We start from the raw sequence: 15331 nt of genomic DNA on the forward strand, positions 1-15331 counted from the left end.
ACAGCATCACAAGGGTGCCTCGCGGCCCCTCTTCCCGACGGTCACTGTGGACACTGGGGTTTTTCTCCTCTCCTGGTTCTGACCTCCCTGAGTGTGTCAGAGGCTCCGCTTGGGCTAATGTGTGCCTTTAGTGATCCAGCCCACATGGTCCATCATCCCACCACACGCGGCCTGCGGCGTCACGTCCTCCCGCTTCCCTTTCGGGCGCGTTCTTCTCCTGGTTGTTGCGGGGTGGGCTCTCTGGGAAGTAGATGGAGACAGAGGCTGGTGTCACAACACTGCTCGTGAGTGGACCAGCCCTGGGTCAACGGTGGAGGGGTGGGCAGAGAGAAGTCAGGCTCACCTCCGCCGGCCCTGGGGAGCTCTGAGGATGGGATGGGCGGTGAGTGGGCCCGCCTGCACTCTGCATTGGTTGTCAGGCATAGGCCACCCAGAAGAGGGCCTGACAGCCATGAGCCGCCTGCCTGTGCTGCCCCTAGCAGCTGGGGCAAGAAAACCTTTATCCTGAAGGGGATCCTGGCCCCCTCCCTCACAGTGTCTTGCTGTAAGAGAAAATCTCACCTGCCTTACCCGGGGCTGCTGTTACCCCCAGCCCGTTTCGATGGGGCCCTTGAGAGCGGAGGAAGCGCAGTGCAGAGGGGCTCTTCCCCAAGCGCACAGCCCGTTTGCGAGAAACACATTTCCTCTCCTCATCCAAGAAAGTGACTCTTCCCGGCCGGCTGTGCAGAGCTCCTCACCAGGCCCTGCTGAGGCCTGTGGCAGTAACCACAGGGCTGGACTAGAGGACAGCAGCCGGCGGCACCCGGCCACTGTAGTGGCCACTGGTGCAGCTACTGCCAGCAGCCAGGGCCTCCGGGCCGGCCCAGGTACAGTGGAGTGAACTGTGTTCATGTAGAATCACAGCGGCGATGCCCTTAGTTCCTAGGCTGGGGCAGGGAAGCAGCGCCCTGGCCTCCTCCTGGTCCCTGGCACCCTTCTGCTGGGTGTCACTGTGTCCCCATGGTCGGGTTTGACGGACATCGGGGATGAAGACTGAAGAAGAACCAGGCCAGGAGTGGTGAAGGGCAGGGCTCCTCCAGTGGGGTGCACAGGGTGGGCCCCCGTGCCAGCACTGCTGGCCACTGGGCACACCTGTGGGCTCCACCAGCCACACGGCTAGAACTCGCCCTGCTGTTGCCGATGGCCTGGGTGGCTTTGGGGTTTCACCTTCAACCGGCAGAAGAAACATTATGCGCTTGGATTTTTTTCCTTTTTCTTTTTTAAACTCACACCTCGGGCACGCATCTGCGTCCTGCCCTGGCAACTGACGTGAGCATGAAGGGAGCTTTAGTCAGCCGCTCGGCCCGCGGGAAGGAAGAGGCGAGCGGGAGTGACTCACGCCAGGCTCGGCCTCCAGGCTTCGTGGCAAAGCAGTGAGTGTGAACACCCAGGGGGGCAGCTGTGCCGAATTGCAGCTGATTTGTGCTGAAAGAAGAAAATCTCATTCACAGATTACAGACCAGTCATGGCCCTTCTGGTGGATGCGTCTCCCTCTGCTTAGTAATAGCAGTTCCTCCAGCGCCACTTGTGGGAAATAGAATTTGAAGGTGGAAACAGCGTTAGGGAGGGCAGTAGCCATCTACTCCTGTGTGACAGCAGTGTTGCTGCGACTCGGCAGCTCAGAACAGCACGTGGCCTCCAGATCCAGTTCCTGTTGTGGGGCTCAGCCAGGTTCTCTGTGCAGGGTCCCACCAGGTTAAGGCCGCCTTCGCAGTTGAGACCACCCACTGTCCCCACCAGTGGGGTCCTTAGTTTGGCCTCCTGCCCCTTAGAGCCAGCGCGGGAGCCGGATGCTGCAGCCTCACCTAGTGCCACACACAGTCACAGCAGCCATCACCGTTGCCATATTCTGCTGGTTGAAAGCAGTCTCAGGTCCCACTCGCACCCCCAGGGAGGGGCCACACCTTGAACAGGGGTCCTGGGGCCACGTTCGAGCCTGTCCACCTCAGCTGGTGAACCGTGCTGGGGTTTGGAGAGCGTGAGAGTAAAGTCACAGAGCCCAGGGAGCGATCTGACCACAGCTCCCCTGAGGCACACCAGTCACGGCGGGTGACCACAGGTGGTCATGTAAGAATAGGAATTCCAGTGACTGATTGATTAAGTGCCTGCTACGTGTTGGGCTTTACAATTGTTAGGCCATCTTCCCCTCACAGCAGGTGCTGCCACAAAGCTACGATTTTTGCTATCAATATCCTCATTTTACTGATGAGAAACTGGGGTGAGTGAGGACCCGCACGGCAGGGCCGGGCTATGGCTCCAGCCGTCTAGTGCCAGCCTGCCCCATGCTGACTTTGCGGCGTACGTGCTGAGTCATGGTATGTACGCGCATGAGCTTCTGTTTCAGGCACATCCCTGGGACAGGAGTGCACCCAGGCAGAAGTGGTGTTTAACCAGGGAGGAAAGCTCTTGTCACCTCTCGTTACACATGGCCACTGTGCTGGCAGATCACAGCATCGTTGTCATCATGAGGAAGCTTCCCTGGTGTCTGAACAAGTCTGATCAGGCAGAGACGAGCAGGGAGTGGCACTTAGCGACCTGCTGTAGTCATGCTCCTGGGAGCAGGAGCCCATGTGATGTCTCAGGAAGGTCTCAGGTGCGCCTCATATGAGAACCCCTGGCAGGTGGCATTCCTTGCATTTTGCAGTCAGCCACATCCCACCTGCAGATCAGAGCCCTGGGGTTTTCCCTCCAGCTGGACATGAGAAGCTGCTAGGGAGTCAGCAGCCCTGTCCTGGGATCCGAGTCGTCTTGGTGACTCCCACCCTTCGATGTCTGGCCGAGACCTGCCTGGCTCGGGCCTGCCCTTGGTTGGGACCTCACTGACCTGAGGCCCCTGACCCCTGACCCCTGCCTTGGCTTTATGGCCTTTACAGTGCTGGCCCCGGTGGCCACCCACCTGCCTGCCCACCGTGCTCACCCTGCCTTTGAATGCCTGGCCCCTTTGCCCCGCAACCAACTGTGACCTGGCTTAGGAGCGTAACTGAAGCAGGTCGCTAAGGAAAAACCAAGCAACGGGACTAATGGGGTGTTCTGAAAGACAAGGACAAATCAAGCCATTTGTCAGAACACTGGTTATAAGAGGGAAAATTTGGGACTAACTCAACTACCTAACAGAATAGGAATGTAAATTCAGATCTGGATACTTAAAAGAAAATGTGAGCAGTCTTAAAATTTTATTCATGACTATGCAAAATATATGTTAAATGAGAGAAACAGAACACCACATTGCATCAGCAATATAGTTAATATTTATGTTAAAATACATAGTACATACAGCAATAAAACACTAAATAGATTTATAAATAAACATTAATGATGCTTGTGCCAGGGTGGTACAATCTATTTTAAAAATTGATAGATATTACTTTGGTTAATTAAAAGTCAGCCTGTAGATTTTCTAAGCCTTCGAAGCACTAAAAGCAATTTTTAAAAATAGAGTCTTTATGGCTAAGGCATTATTGTTCATAAATTCAGAACTAGAGACACACAGAAGAAATAATTGAATACTTCTTTACATGAGGAAAATCATGACTGGTAGAGTTGCCTAAGAGGCAGGCATGGGGGCTTTCAGACAGCAGAAAGACCGGGCTGCTGCCAGGAGGGCACGGGCATGGGTAGGGCAGTGCCCAGGCCGTGCTCAGTCCAACCAGGGCTCTGCGGGGCGGTTTTGGCCCACAGTTGCCAGTCATAAAGTAGCCAAAAGTTCATATTTTCATTTTTAATTATCTGATTATTAGATGTTGATATCTAACATGGCATTAAAAAACATTCTGCGAGCCCAACCAGACACATCCAACCAGACAGCAGCCTGCAGCCTGCCTGCTCCAAGCTGGGCCATGAACCCCTAGGGACAGAGGCTTCAGTGAAGCTCTCGGTGCCTCGGCTTCCAGCATGGGGGGCGGCCCGTAGACATGGCAGTGCCATGTGCATGGAGAGGGCGGTGTCCACGGCGACTTGCGGCCGAGTCTCAGGACGCCTCCCCCACTCTTCTTCAGCCGCTCCTGTGCGTGTCCAAGGCTCCTCTCTAGTTAGGGATATTTTCTGCAAGGTCTGACATCGTGGCTTCTTGTCTTTCTATGCTGGGAAGTGCCAAATAAGTAATATTAAAGGGTTCTTTGTACAGAAATCAATGATGATGTGAATTCAGGGAGAATCACTTGCGTTTCACACATGTTCTCTGGGGAGGGTTTTCAGCAACAAGTATGCCAGCATGAATCTGGAGCTAAAAAGTAAACACTAGTCAGTTCCATTTAATGCTGAAAATTATATCATGAACCAACGTTGATAGGGAATTGAATGTAAAACTTGGGCTTTAGATTTGGAGAAGATCCTAGATCCTCGTAGGAGAAGAAAGACTGGAAATGTGGTCTGGCTGGTCAGGAGCCGGGACAGCAGTTCCCACGCTGTAGGTGTACACAGATTCTCCCCGCTGGCTTCTCTGTTCTGTGGCGTCTTCCTGGTTTCCTGGAGTCAGGGCAGCTCCACTGGCCTCAGTTTCCAGAGAACAAACCTGACTGAGGTGGACTTGCCACCTTGGCAACTGACCAGTGCCGACCGCCCCCCTGCCCCCGCCCCAACTCCAGCTCCACCCAGTTCTCTCATTTCCTCTCCTCTCACTGCCACCAAAACATTATGTCAAAAAATGGGGGTTTCTCAGTCTGTATCAGTTCACTATGTGTGCAAAAAATTTATCGGAATGAGTTTAATGGTAGTAGACCACCCCCCAGTTCTGGGTGCTGACAGTTTGTAAAAGCTCTTTCCAGGTGCTCTGCCGAAGCCGCTCACGCACGGCCTTCTCACGGCATCGGGCTGCTGCGCCTCACCATGCCCCCGCGCTGGGCCACCTTGCACGGGCCGCTGCTGTCCAGTGGCTTCGAAAGGAGCTTGGTAGTTGAGGTGAGATCGCAGGTGCACTGCTCCTCAGGAATGGCAGAGACTTCCCATGATGGGGAGCATCATTTTCATCTTTTTTTTTGGAGGCAGGGTCTCGCTCTGTCACCCAGGCTGGAGTGCAGTGGTGTGATCTTGGCTCACTGCAGCCTCAACCTCCCAGGCTCAAGCAATCCTCCCACATCAGACCCCCAAGTAGCTGGGACTACAGGCACACGCCCAGCTAATTGTTTTGTATTGTTTGTAGAGATGGGGTTTCACCAGGTTACTCAGGCTGGTCTTGAACTCCTGAACTTAGACAATCCACCCACCTTTGCCTCCCAAAGTGCTGGAATTAACAGGTGTGCGCCACCGCGCCCAATAGGGAACATCATTTTAAAGCAGCTCTTTGCTTCCCAGCGGAGATTCCATATCAGCCGTGTGTTGTTCTGATGTGTGTTTTCCCAAATCTGCTACACAATTAAGGTGCTTAGGAGGGAGGAGAGGCAAGCACAGAGGTTTGGCTTGCGCTAGCTCCACGTCCTTCCCGGGTTTCAGAAAGGCATGTACTTGCCCTTGCACTGCGCAGAGACCAGGCCCCAGCACTGCCTCCTCTCCATTCCCCACGGAGGCTGAGACGATTCCTCAGTCCATCTCACCCTGAGAAAATCCCACTCCCATAAGGCATTTGATTCTGTGGAGTCCGTCATTGCAGAATTTTACCTCCAGTCTGTCCTAGGCGTGTTCACATTCGAAGTCTAATTCTAACTCTTAAACACTCTCACCACGATCCTTAACACGAGTGAGTTTACTAGTCTGGACACAGGAGGGAGGCTTCTGGAAGACTGGGAAACCCCAGGCCTTCTTAGATGTGAGCAGTCCTTGCCGCTTGTGATGAATTTGATGCATCACTTTATCACTGTCCGTCGGAATCCCGCCGAGGCTCTGGAGGCAGAGATGTCAGATCTTTGATGACAGTGAACTTCCACAGAGGGCGGCAGCATCTCCCTGTGTATCCCTGTGTGTCACTGTGTATCCCTGTGTGTCACTGCGTATCCCTGTGTATCCCTGTGTGTCACTGTGTGTCCCTGTGTGTCGCTGTGTATCCCTGTGTGTCGCTGTGTATCCCTGTGTGTCGCTGTGTATCCCTGTGTCACTGTGTATCGCTGTGTATCCCTGTATGTCCCTGTGGATCCCTGTGTGTCACTGTGTATCCCTGTGTATCCCTGTGTGTCACTGTGTATCACTGTGCACATAGTAAACTTTAACAAGAAGCCAGTCCATTCCACCATGTTACCACGTTGCAGATTTAGGGAGGCAGTAACCACACAGACTTGGTAATCGTCTTTATTTTGGAGGGCCTTTATGCTGAGATGAGGAAGATGTTGGTACCTGGCTATAAAGGCTTGAGCCAGGTGGATACGGAGGGCATGCAGCCAACACCCCTCTTGAGACACCGGCTTGGTTAGTGTGGAAAAACTCCATTGAATAGTTTGCCTTTCTCTCTGGAGGTAGTTAGGTGTGCTAGTTGAAACACCCGTTCGCTGGGAACCCATGATCCAGGGGCTTTACAAATGGGCATGTGTGAGCATAGGCAGCATAGGCTGCCGTGGCCCCAGGGGTCAGGGTGCAGGCGGCTCCTGTCTTGGAGGCTTCCATCCCCCGTGGAAGCTCGTGCTGGCCACTGGGGCAACGTTCCCGCAGGTGGGAAGGCCACGAGGAGTGGATGAGGCAGCTCAGGCCTGGGGGACAGACGTAGAGCTCACATGCCCATCGCCCCCCTGTCCTGTGGCAGTGTCTGGTCCAGCCTCATCCAGGGAGGGAGGGAATGTGGCCTCCACCTTGGGTGGCATGTCCCAGCTCAAATCCTGTTCCTTGACAAGGGCAGGGAGGGAGGCACAAAGGAGTGAGAAGCGGTCCCAGACGCATAGACGGAGAACATTCGGCTCAGAAACAGAATCGTGCTCACCACTGTTACTAGATCTTGCCAACTGCAAGTGAGGACTGAGCTCCTGTGGAGGTGGGCTCCTCGCCATGGGAGCATCACCGGGGGCTCTGCAGGGCTGTCTGCCACGAAAACAATGTCCAGAGCTCTTTCCTCCCCTCATCAATAGACCAAAGTGTGTACATCCCCAGGGAGCACACAGGAAAGGTAGCAGAAAAGAGCATTTGGAATAAATAATGTACAATCTAGCTATTATACTCCTTGGGTGGTGATGGAGAGGTTGAATTTTTAGCAAGAGGAAAAAGGGAACAAAGCCTAACAAAAATTGAGGTTAAAACATAAAGTGATCTGCATTGACACTTTGCTTCAGGCCGCGGCAGAGTGATGAATACTCAGAGCCAGCTTCCTGTTTAATTTTTGATGCAAAGTCATCGGGGAGTCATTCTCCTTCACTTCCAATTTCAGGGGTCCTGAAACTCTGCGTTTCTCCGCGGTAATAACCTGTGCTTTCTGTTCCCGGGGCGGGCGCCGCTCTGACTGATCAGTGCAGATGGAGGCTCTGCGGACTTGGACGGCTTTCCTCCAGCCCACCTCCTGGGCACCCGCCATCTCAGGGCTGTTTCCTGAAAACCCAGCTCTTGCCTGGATGACATGTTTTCCAGGCGAGTGACTCATCAGAGCAGCCAACAGCTTAGAAAGTCCCTCTGCCCCCAGCTGCCGGAGGGGGAGGAGCCCACGATGCAGATGAGCTGGTCACAGCTAATCACAGCCTCCTCCCCTCAGATCTGCACTCCAGCACTCCAGCCCTGCTTCTCCAGGCAGCTTGATCACAGGCTGTGGGAAGTGCTAATCCAGACACCTTCCCGGTCCCCTCCCACCTTCTGCTGTCGTGTGCTGCCAAACCTCACAGGGCTGGCTGCTGCCGAAACCCACCACCATGGTCTCTCGTGTGTACATAGGACCCACTTTCCCACTTGTCTTTAGCTGGGAATCCCAAATTAGAGCTGCAAGTTTGTGTTGATTTTACCGTAGAAAATGCAGCCAGTTTTAATCAACAGATAAATGTTCATTAGAGAATACCGTTGTTCTGTTTAAAAGGTTGCCATGCAGGCCGGGTGCAATGGCTCATGCCTGTAATCCCAGCACTTTGGGAGGCCACAGCAGGCAGATCACCTGAGGTCAGGAGTTCGAGACCCGCCTGACCAACATGGTGAAACCAAGTCTCTACTAAAAATACAAAAATTAGCCAGGCGTGTGGCGCATTCCTGTAATCCCAGCTACTCAGGAGACCAAGGCAGGAGAATCACTTGAACCCAGGAGGCGGAGGTTGCAGTGAGCCAAGATTGTACCACTGCACTCCAGCGTGGGCGACAGAGTGAGACTCCGTCTCAAAAAAAAAAAAAAAGGTTGCCATGCAATTTTAGAATTTAATGGGTAATCTGGCCCTTTAATTTGGTTAAATAAATAAATAAATAAACCACCCACGGCCCTGAGAGGGCCCCTGGCTTGTTCAGCAGGCGGTGCCAGGGTGCGAGCTCCTCCCAGTACCTCCGTCTTCCCTGCCTTGCTCTGAGTGGCGCTGTCCTTCGGGCTCAGGCCAAGCCGTGGCTTGAGGTTCAGGGCCGCTTCACTGTGTGCTGATAATCAGGTTCCAGCGTTTGTCTTTCAGCGGTTTGTAGGCGTTCTTTTACATCCTTTCTTCTCATTAGTACTTGAACAAAGTTCTTTTCCTCCTCTCATGTAGACAGCTCTGCCTCGAGTCCACGGCCCTGGGTAGCCGGATGGCCCCGAGAAGCCTCCGTGCATCGTCCGGGCGCCGAGCCACAGCCCTTCCTCCTGGGCTTTGTCTCATCCCCGCAGCCTCCTGAGCCTCTGTGCATCAGTGAAACCAGAACCATCTGGGGCTGCTTTTCTGGTCTGTGAAATGTGGAGCTGGGTCAGTCCCCTCCTCCCACCCCTGGGCTGGATCCAAGTGGGCTCTCAGCCTTTTAGGAGCACGGTGTCCCACTGCAGCAACATGGGTCACGTGTCCAAGAGAGATCGTCACCTGTGGCTCTGACACAGCTTTGCTGGGCGGTATCCTGTCCGGTGTGCTGAGCGATGTCTCCAGTGCAGTTCAGGCCTTCAACACCAAGCGAGGGCCTTGGAGAGCGTGCGAATAGGCTTTCCGGGAGGCACGGTTCCAAAGGCGCCTCGCCCAGCACTGACCAAGGCCACACCAGGTGCCACGCTGGACTTCTCGGCCCACGGCCCAGACACCCTCTCTGCCCTCCTCTCGCCTCCACCTCCCCTAACTTGTACACACTTTCTTCTAACTCCTGAAGCAGAAACTTTTTATTTGATTAAATTCAAGGAATCTTTATAGAGTTTAATTGCAATAATTGACTTTACTTCTGTCTTAACAAAGAGTAAAATCTCCCTCAGTGCTGCTGAATACCATTTGCCTGCAGCTGGGGATTTACTGGGCATATGGGAGCTGTTTATTGCACGTACTTTGAGGCCGTTTGATTATCTCCTGATTGCTCCTTAACTCTATTGGCAGAGGAAGGGCATGTTTGTGCAAAGAGGGCCAGTCTTGGGAAAATTGAAATATATTTCATATATTTGAAAGTGAAAAATTGCTCTTTAGTCCGTTTGTTCATCTTAAATTTTTACTTTTTTTTCTGGATTTTAACATTTTTCATTCTCATTTTGGTCCTTTACTAAGACATTGAGAAAATACGCCCTTTGACACGGCAGCACGGAGTGTCATTAGCCTAAAAAATAACACAGAGTCCTCGAGTCTCTTAAAAAATTACCCAGGAGAAAAGAGCGCAGTGCTAGAAGCAGAATCCATTGTACTGATCATCCGTTGGTTTCCACAGGGAACATATTTCTAGCAGAAAGGGAGAGTAGGGCTGAAGGGATTGCTGTTCTTCCTCCATCTCTACGACGAAGGTTGAGTGTCCCTAATTCAAAAATCCAAAATGTTCCAAAATCCAAAACTCTGTGAGGGCCACCACGCTTCCACAGGTGGACAGTTCCCCTCCCGACCTTGCGGGCGCAAACTTTGTTTCATGCACAAAATTGTGTAAAATTCGCTTCGGGCTGTGTGTGTAGGAGGTATATGAAACATAAATGGAGTTTACTCTTAGACTTGGGTCCCATCCCCGTGATATCTCATTATGTATATGCAAATATTCCAAAACCTGAAAATATCAGAAACCCAAAACACTTCCGGTCCCAGGCATTTTAGAAAAGAGATACTCAACCTGTATCCGCGGAAATGAAGACTGTGCTCTGTGGCCGTGCTGAGAGTGAGGTGATTATTCACTTCCAGTTTAGAGTTCATGTTGGATGTTGTGGCGGGGGGACAGCAGCTGCCTCTGACTGACCCCTGCTTTGTGTCAGCCGCTCTGCAAGGACGCTGTGAGGGAGACATGATCATGAGCCCATTTCACAGATGGTGAAATGGATCCTAGAGAGACAGAGCCACGCGCCCAGAGCCACACGCTCAGTTTCACCAAGCGGCCTCCCACACGGGCTCCCTGGCCAGGCGCTCATCCTCTGGATGAGGCAGCGAGGCAGGCAGCTCAGCCGCTCCCTGGGCCGGAGCTAGTGGGTAGCAGAGCTGGGTGCAGAGCCCAGGCTTGTGGCTCGCGGTCAGACCTTCTTTTCTTCCCTCTCTCCTTCTCGAAACTCACACGGGGCTGCTTATGCATAGAGGGTGCTTTCCTGCTCGCCCTCACTCTCATTTAGCCAATGCATATCGAAAGCCTGCGATCTGCCTGGCACTGGGAAAGAAGTTGGGTACGGCTGGATGCCAGGGCACCTGCGGGATGTCTGTAATTCAGCGTGTGGCTCTGTGGCCTTGGGCGCGTGGCTGTCTCTCTAGGGTGAAACGGTCTCATGATCATGTCTCCCTCACAGTGTCCTTGTAGAGCAGCTGACACAAAGCAGGGGTCTGTCAGAGGCAGCTGCTGTCCCTCTGCCACAGGGCTGGAGATGTCGGAGGTGCTGGGGTGTGCCAGGCCTGGGGTACCATGAGAAGGCCAGAGCCACAGAAAGGTTTAGAGGGGCCATGTTAGAGCCTCCGAGAAAGCTCACAGGGCAGCTGGCCTGGAGGGAGGTGCCGGCAGAGGGGCCCATTGGGAGGGGGCTGTTAGGACAACACGGAGGCTCTGGCAAGGCCACGTTAGGAAGGTGGCGATGGTGGCTGGGGATGCCCCATAAGGCTGTTGCCTACACCTGGGAATCCCAGGAACTGGCCTGGAGGTGTTAGGTCCAGTTCAGACTGCCGGCTGGTCCTACAATAGAATCAGGTGTGGAGCTCTGGAAAGAGGTGTGAGGCTGTTTTAAATAGTGTCTGGGGGTGTCAGTGAGCAGGTGGGATTGGGCGCCCTGAGCAAGGATGAGAGCAGGCAAGGAGAGGGCTGTGGAAGCTGCAGCGGCACGGCCCTGAAGGACGGGGTCGGGAGCCCAGGGAGGAGGCTGTCTCGTGTTCACTGTGACGGGAGGGAGCCCGGAGGAGAAAGCCTCGTAATGTCCAACGGGGAGAACTCTAGAGGGACAGTGTGGTCGGTTACTGTGACAAGGAGTCTCGACATGGGAAGCACATCACCCGGGTGGTCTGTGGAGCCACTGTGGCTTGGGGGGAGCAGCTCTATGCATGGTAGGAGACCCCAGACTGCAGGGTGCCTGGTGAGACCTACAGGGAGGCGGCAGGAACTGACTGAGCAGGTGGCCGCCCACACCAGGGAGCAGCGGAGGGGAGGCAAGGGAGGGACAGGGATGGGCCTGACGGCACCATCACAGCGCAGAGCTCAGCCCTGACCACCAGGACGCCTTTCCCTGACTGCACACTGACTCCTCCTGATGAGGCACTTTGGCCTGGCCCCGGTGTCTCTCCCACGTCCCTCCAGGACACTGCCCCATAAGAGCCTGTGCAGAGACTGCAGCTGCTTAGAACACATGGGCTGCCACTACATGGGTTCCAGTCACAGTCAGAAACCACAGCAGAAAATGGGAAGCATTCATTTATTTTTCCAGACTTTTTTCTCATTTTATTTTAAAGAGAAAAAATGTGACAAAAAAAATGGGGAGTATGCTGGCAGCACCAGCGTTCCTGGCCTGCACTCTCTCCTGGCCTCCCCTCGGACGTCTTCTGCAGCCCAAATCTGAACAGCAGTGAAACTGTAAACATGCCCCCCACCAGCTGCCGTGGCCTCTGCCCAGACCCTTGCTACCCAGGCTCAGCCAGCTCCTCCTGTGCCCTGTGAAGTGGCCTCTTGTGGAAGCCCGTCTGTAACGCTCAGTGGGTTTCCTCTGTTCTCTCTGCAGGCAAGCCTGGGACCTGGCTGTTGACATCTGTCTGTCTCAGCTGCCGACGATCATCGAGGAAGGCACTGCGTTTCGGGTGAGTCCCTCCAAGGGCACCCTTGCCCTTCTCTGGGCACCTGGACTGCAAAGCCCCCAGACTGGGGGTGGTGCTCAGGACTCTTGGGTGTCAGAGATTTTGTTCATCTGCCTGGAAAAAATGTAGTTGCCAGAATGGAAAACATCGAGTCAACCAGGGTTTAAAGTTAGACTTTGAAAGAATCAACTTTTAGAACAGTCCTATCTCAAAATTTTGCTATTACAGATCTGCCTTTCTTAATGCGGACTCACTCCCTGTGAGCGGTGATCATGTTACACTTTCTAGCATTTTCACCACAGATGCATTGTGGATCTCCCCCAGTCCTCTTACTTTCAGCCCTGTGGGACAGTGACCCATGGAGGGTTTGGTGCTGAGCCCTGGAGGGGCATTCTGCCCCCGGCCGCACTGCACGGGCACTGGAGAGCTGAGCTGCCCTAGGGCGGAATCTTGGTTTAGTCGCAGCACCTGCAAGTGAGGGTGGCCCCGGGCCTTCGCAGCAGCTCCCTAGGACCCCCTCATGGTTTCTTAATGAGCTTTTGCCTTATGTGAGGCGTCGAGTTTGAAAACAGATAAATAAGACAGAGGCCCTGCCCTCCAGAAACCCGTGAGGAAAGAGGAGCCTCTCACATCCGTGAGGAAAGAGGAGCCTCTCACATCCGTGCAGAATGCAAGGGAGGAATCGGCAAGAGGGCGCGGCAGACACTGGGACGCCAGGGATGGGGGAGGCAGCAGCCTGGGCAGAGGCAGGAGGGGACCAGCACCCCCGCCTCCCACTGGGGCCACACCTGAGACACCACCATGTCAGGCCTCAGAGCCACAGAGCCTAGCTGTGCCACCGAGGGCAAGTTTGGTCGCCTCTTGTGTTGCGGTCTCCTCATTTAAGGGAGGGATTATGGTGGTATCCAACCCCAGGGGCGCTGGGAGGACAAAGGGAGTTAATGTAGGAAAAGTGCTTTGGACAGAGCTCAGCACAGGGCCCTTGGGAATTCATGTGCAGGCACTGCCCCAGAGCCAGCTGTCACTGATGCGAGGATGCCAGCCTCCAGCCCAGGGCAGAGGCACCGATACTCAGGAAGGGTTCCGTCCACTGCACAGACTTTTAACTTTTAGTGCACATCACAGCCATCAGGGAAGCTTTTAACACAAGGAGTCAGGAGCCTGGGTGTACGTGCGTGCGCACACATGTGTGCACATCAAAGCCGTCAGTGAAGCATCTAACACATGCAGTCAGGAGCCTGGGTGTGCGTGCATGCGTGTGCATGTGTGTGTGGGTGTGCATGAGGTGTGTGTGATGTGCCTGTGTGGGGTGTTTTAACTCCTCAGATGATTTTGACATGCCCCACGGGTGGGATGACTGGGAAAACGGCCTTTTAAGAGGGCTTTCTTCTCTTTTACAATCTTCTGTTACCCTCCCCTTATTGCTTGATTTTTTGGTAACATTTGATTGTGAAAATTTTCAAACCTACAGCAAAGTTGGAAGAAATTTACAGTGAGCACCCCATGCCCACCACTTACTTCTACCCCATCTTTGTATTCATGGGGTATTTTCAAGGGCATTGCAGACCGCCTTGCATTTTAAACAGTGAGACTGAAGCCAGCTCCCCTCCATGTGCTTGGCATCAACATTGGGCTTCTAGACAAAGGCCTTCCCTCCCTTCCTGCTGGACCACAAACCTTGGGGGCAATGACAGGGTCTCCTGCAGAGTGGCAAACCTTCACAGATGCCAACTGCCCACCCTCAGCCTGCCAGAGTGGCCCCGGAGTGCCTGCGCTTTTCCAAAGAGCTCTGGGCCTGTTGCCGTAAACAGATATTTGGGAACCTTCGGGAAACTGGGCTTTCTGTACTCTGAGCATGGCTTCACTCGGTTCTTTTAAGAGATCAGAACAATCTGCTTTTATATAAAATAATGCAGTTTCTATTTGCATGTGTGCTCTTTCTAAACGAATGCTTAGGTTTCTGTGCCAGGCATCTTTGCCAAGTTTCTTTTCAAGAATTTTACTCTATCTATGCTAAACAACTAGGATCAATATTCTGCATTTGGGAATGATTCCACCATGTTGGGGTGTCAGGACAAGCCGGGGATAACTGACGTGGACCACACACTAGGTTCCTTTTGTTTTTATCTTATTGGAGGTATAATTTACATATAGAAAAGCGTACACATCATACACGTACAGCTTGGTGAATGTTTCAAGCTGCGCATACTTGTGTAATCACACCCAAATCAAGCAGCCCCCATGAGCCCCCTCAGCGCCCCTCTTAGCTCCTCCGTTCCCCAGCAGTGGCCGCTTTCCTGCCCAGTTTTGTGTTTGGATGCGTGGAGTCACGCAGGGTGTAGTCTCTGTGCCTGCCCGCCATCACTCAGCATTGTTTGAGTAAGCTCACTCTCACTGCACTACAGCTCACACTCACCGCACCGCAGCTCACACTCACCATGCCGCAGCTCACACTCACCGCACCGCAGCTCACACTCACCGCGCCGCAGCTCACACTCACTGCACTGTAGCTCACACTCACGGCACCACCACTCACACGGCACCACAGCTCACTCTCACTGCACTACAGCTCACACTCACCGCACCGCAGCTCACACTCACCACACCGCAGCTCACACTCACCGTGCCGCAGCTCACACTCACTGCACTGTAGCTCACACTCACGGCACCACCACTCACACGGCACCACAGCTCACTCTCACTGCACTACAGCTCACACTCACCGCACCGCAGCTCACACTCACCACACCGCAGCTCACACTCACCATGCCACAGCTCACACTCACCACACCGCAGTTCACACACGGCACCGCCACTCACACGGCACCACAGCTCACACTCACCGCACCACAGCTCACACTCACCATGCCACAGCTCACACTCACCGCACTGCAGCTCACACTCACCATGCCACAGCTCACATTCACCATGCCGCAGCTCACACACGGCACCGCCGCTCACACGGCACCACAGCTCACTCTCACTGCACTACAGCTCACACTCACCATGCCACAGCTCACACTCACCACACCGCAGCTCACACTCACCGCGCCGCAGCTCACACTCACTGCACTGTAGCTCACACT

General features: G+C 53.8%; 1 protein-coding gene across 8 annotated transcripts in view; it reads left to right on the forward strand.

Annotated features, from left to right (window-relative positions):
• Nucleotides 1-15331, forward strand: part of RPTOR (regulatory associated protein of MTOR complex 1) — a 420015-nt gene that overhangs the window by 278786 nt on the left and 125898 nt on the right. For all 8 annotated transcript variants that reach the window (XM_055241781.2, XM_055241783.2, XM_055241782.2 and 5 more), the window contains one exon: nt 12173-12248. In XM_055241781.2, coding sequence (XP_055097756.1) covers nt 12173-12248 — 76 coding nt within the window. The remainder of the gene's footprint in view (nt 1-12172; nt 12249-15331) is intronic.

Source organism: Symphalangus syndactylus, chromosome 14, assembly GCF_028878055.3.
Source record: "Symphalangus syndactylus isolate Jambi chromosome 14, NHGRI_mSymSyn1-v2.1_pri, whole genome shotgun sequence".
NCBI classification, from domain to species: domain Eukaryota; kingdom Metazoa; phylum Chordata; class Mammalia; order Primates; family Hylobatidae; genus Symphalangus; species Symphalangus syndactylus.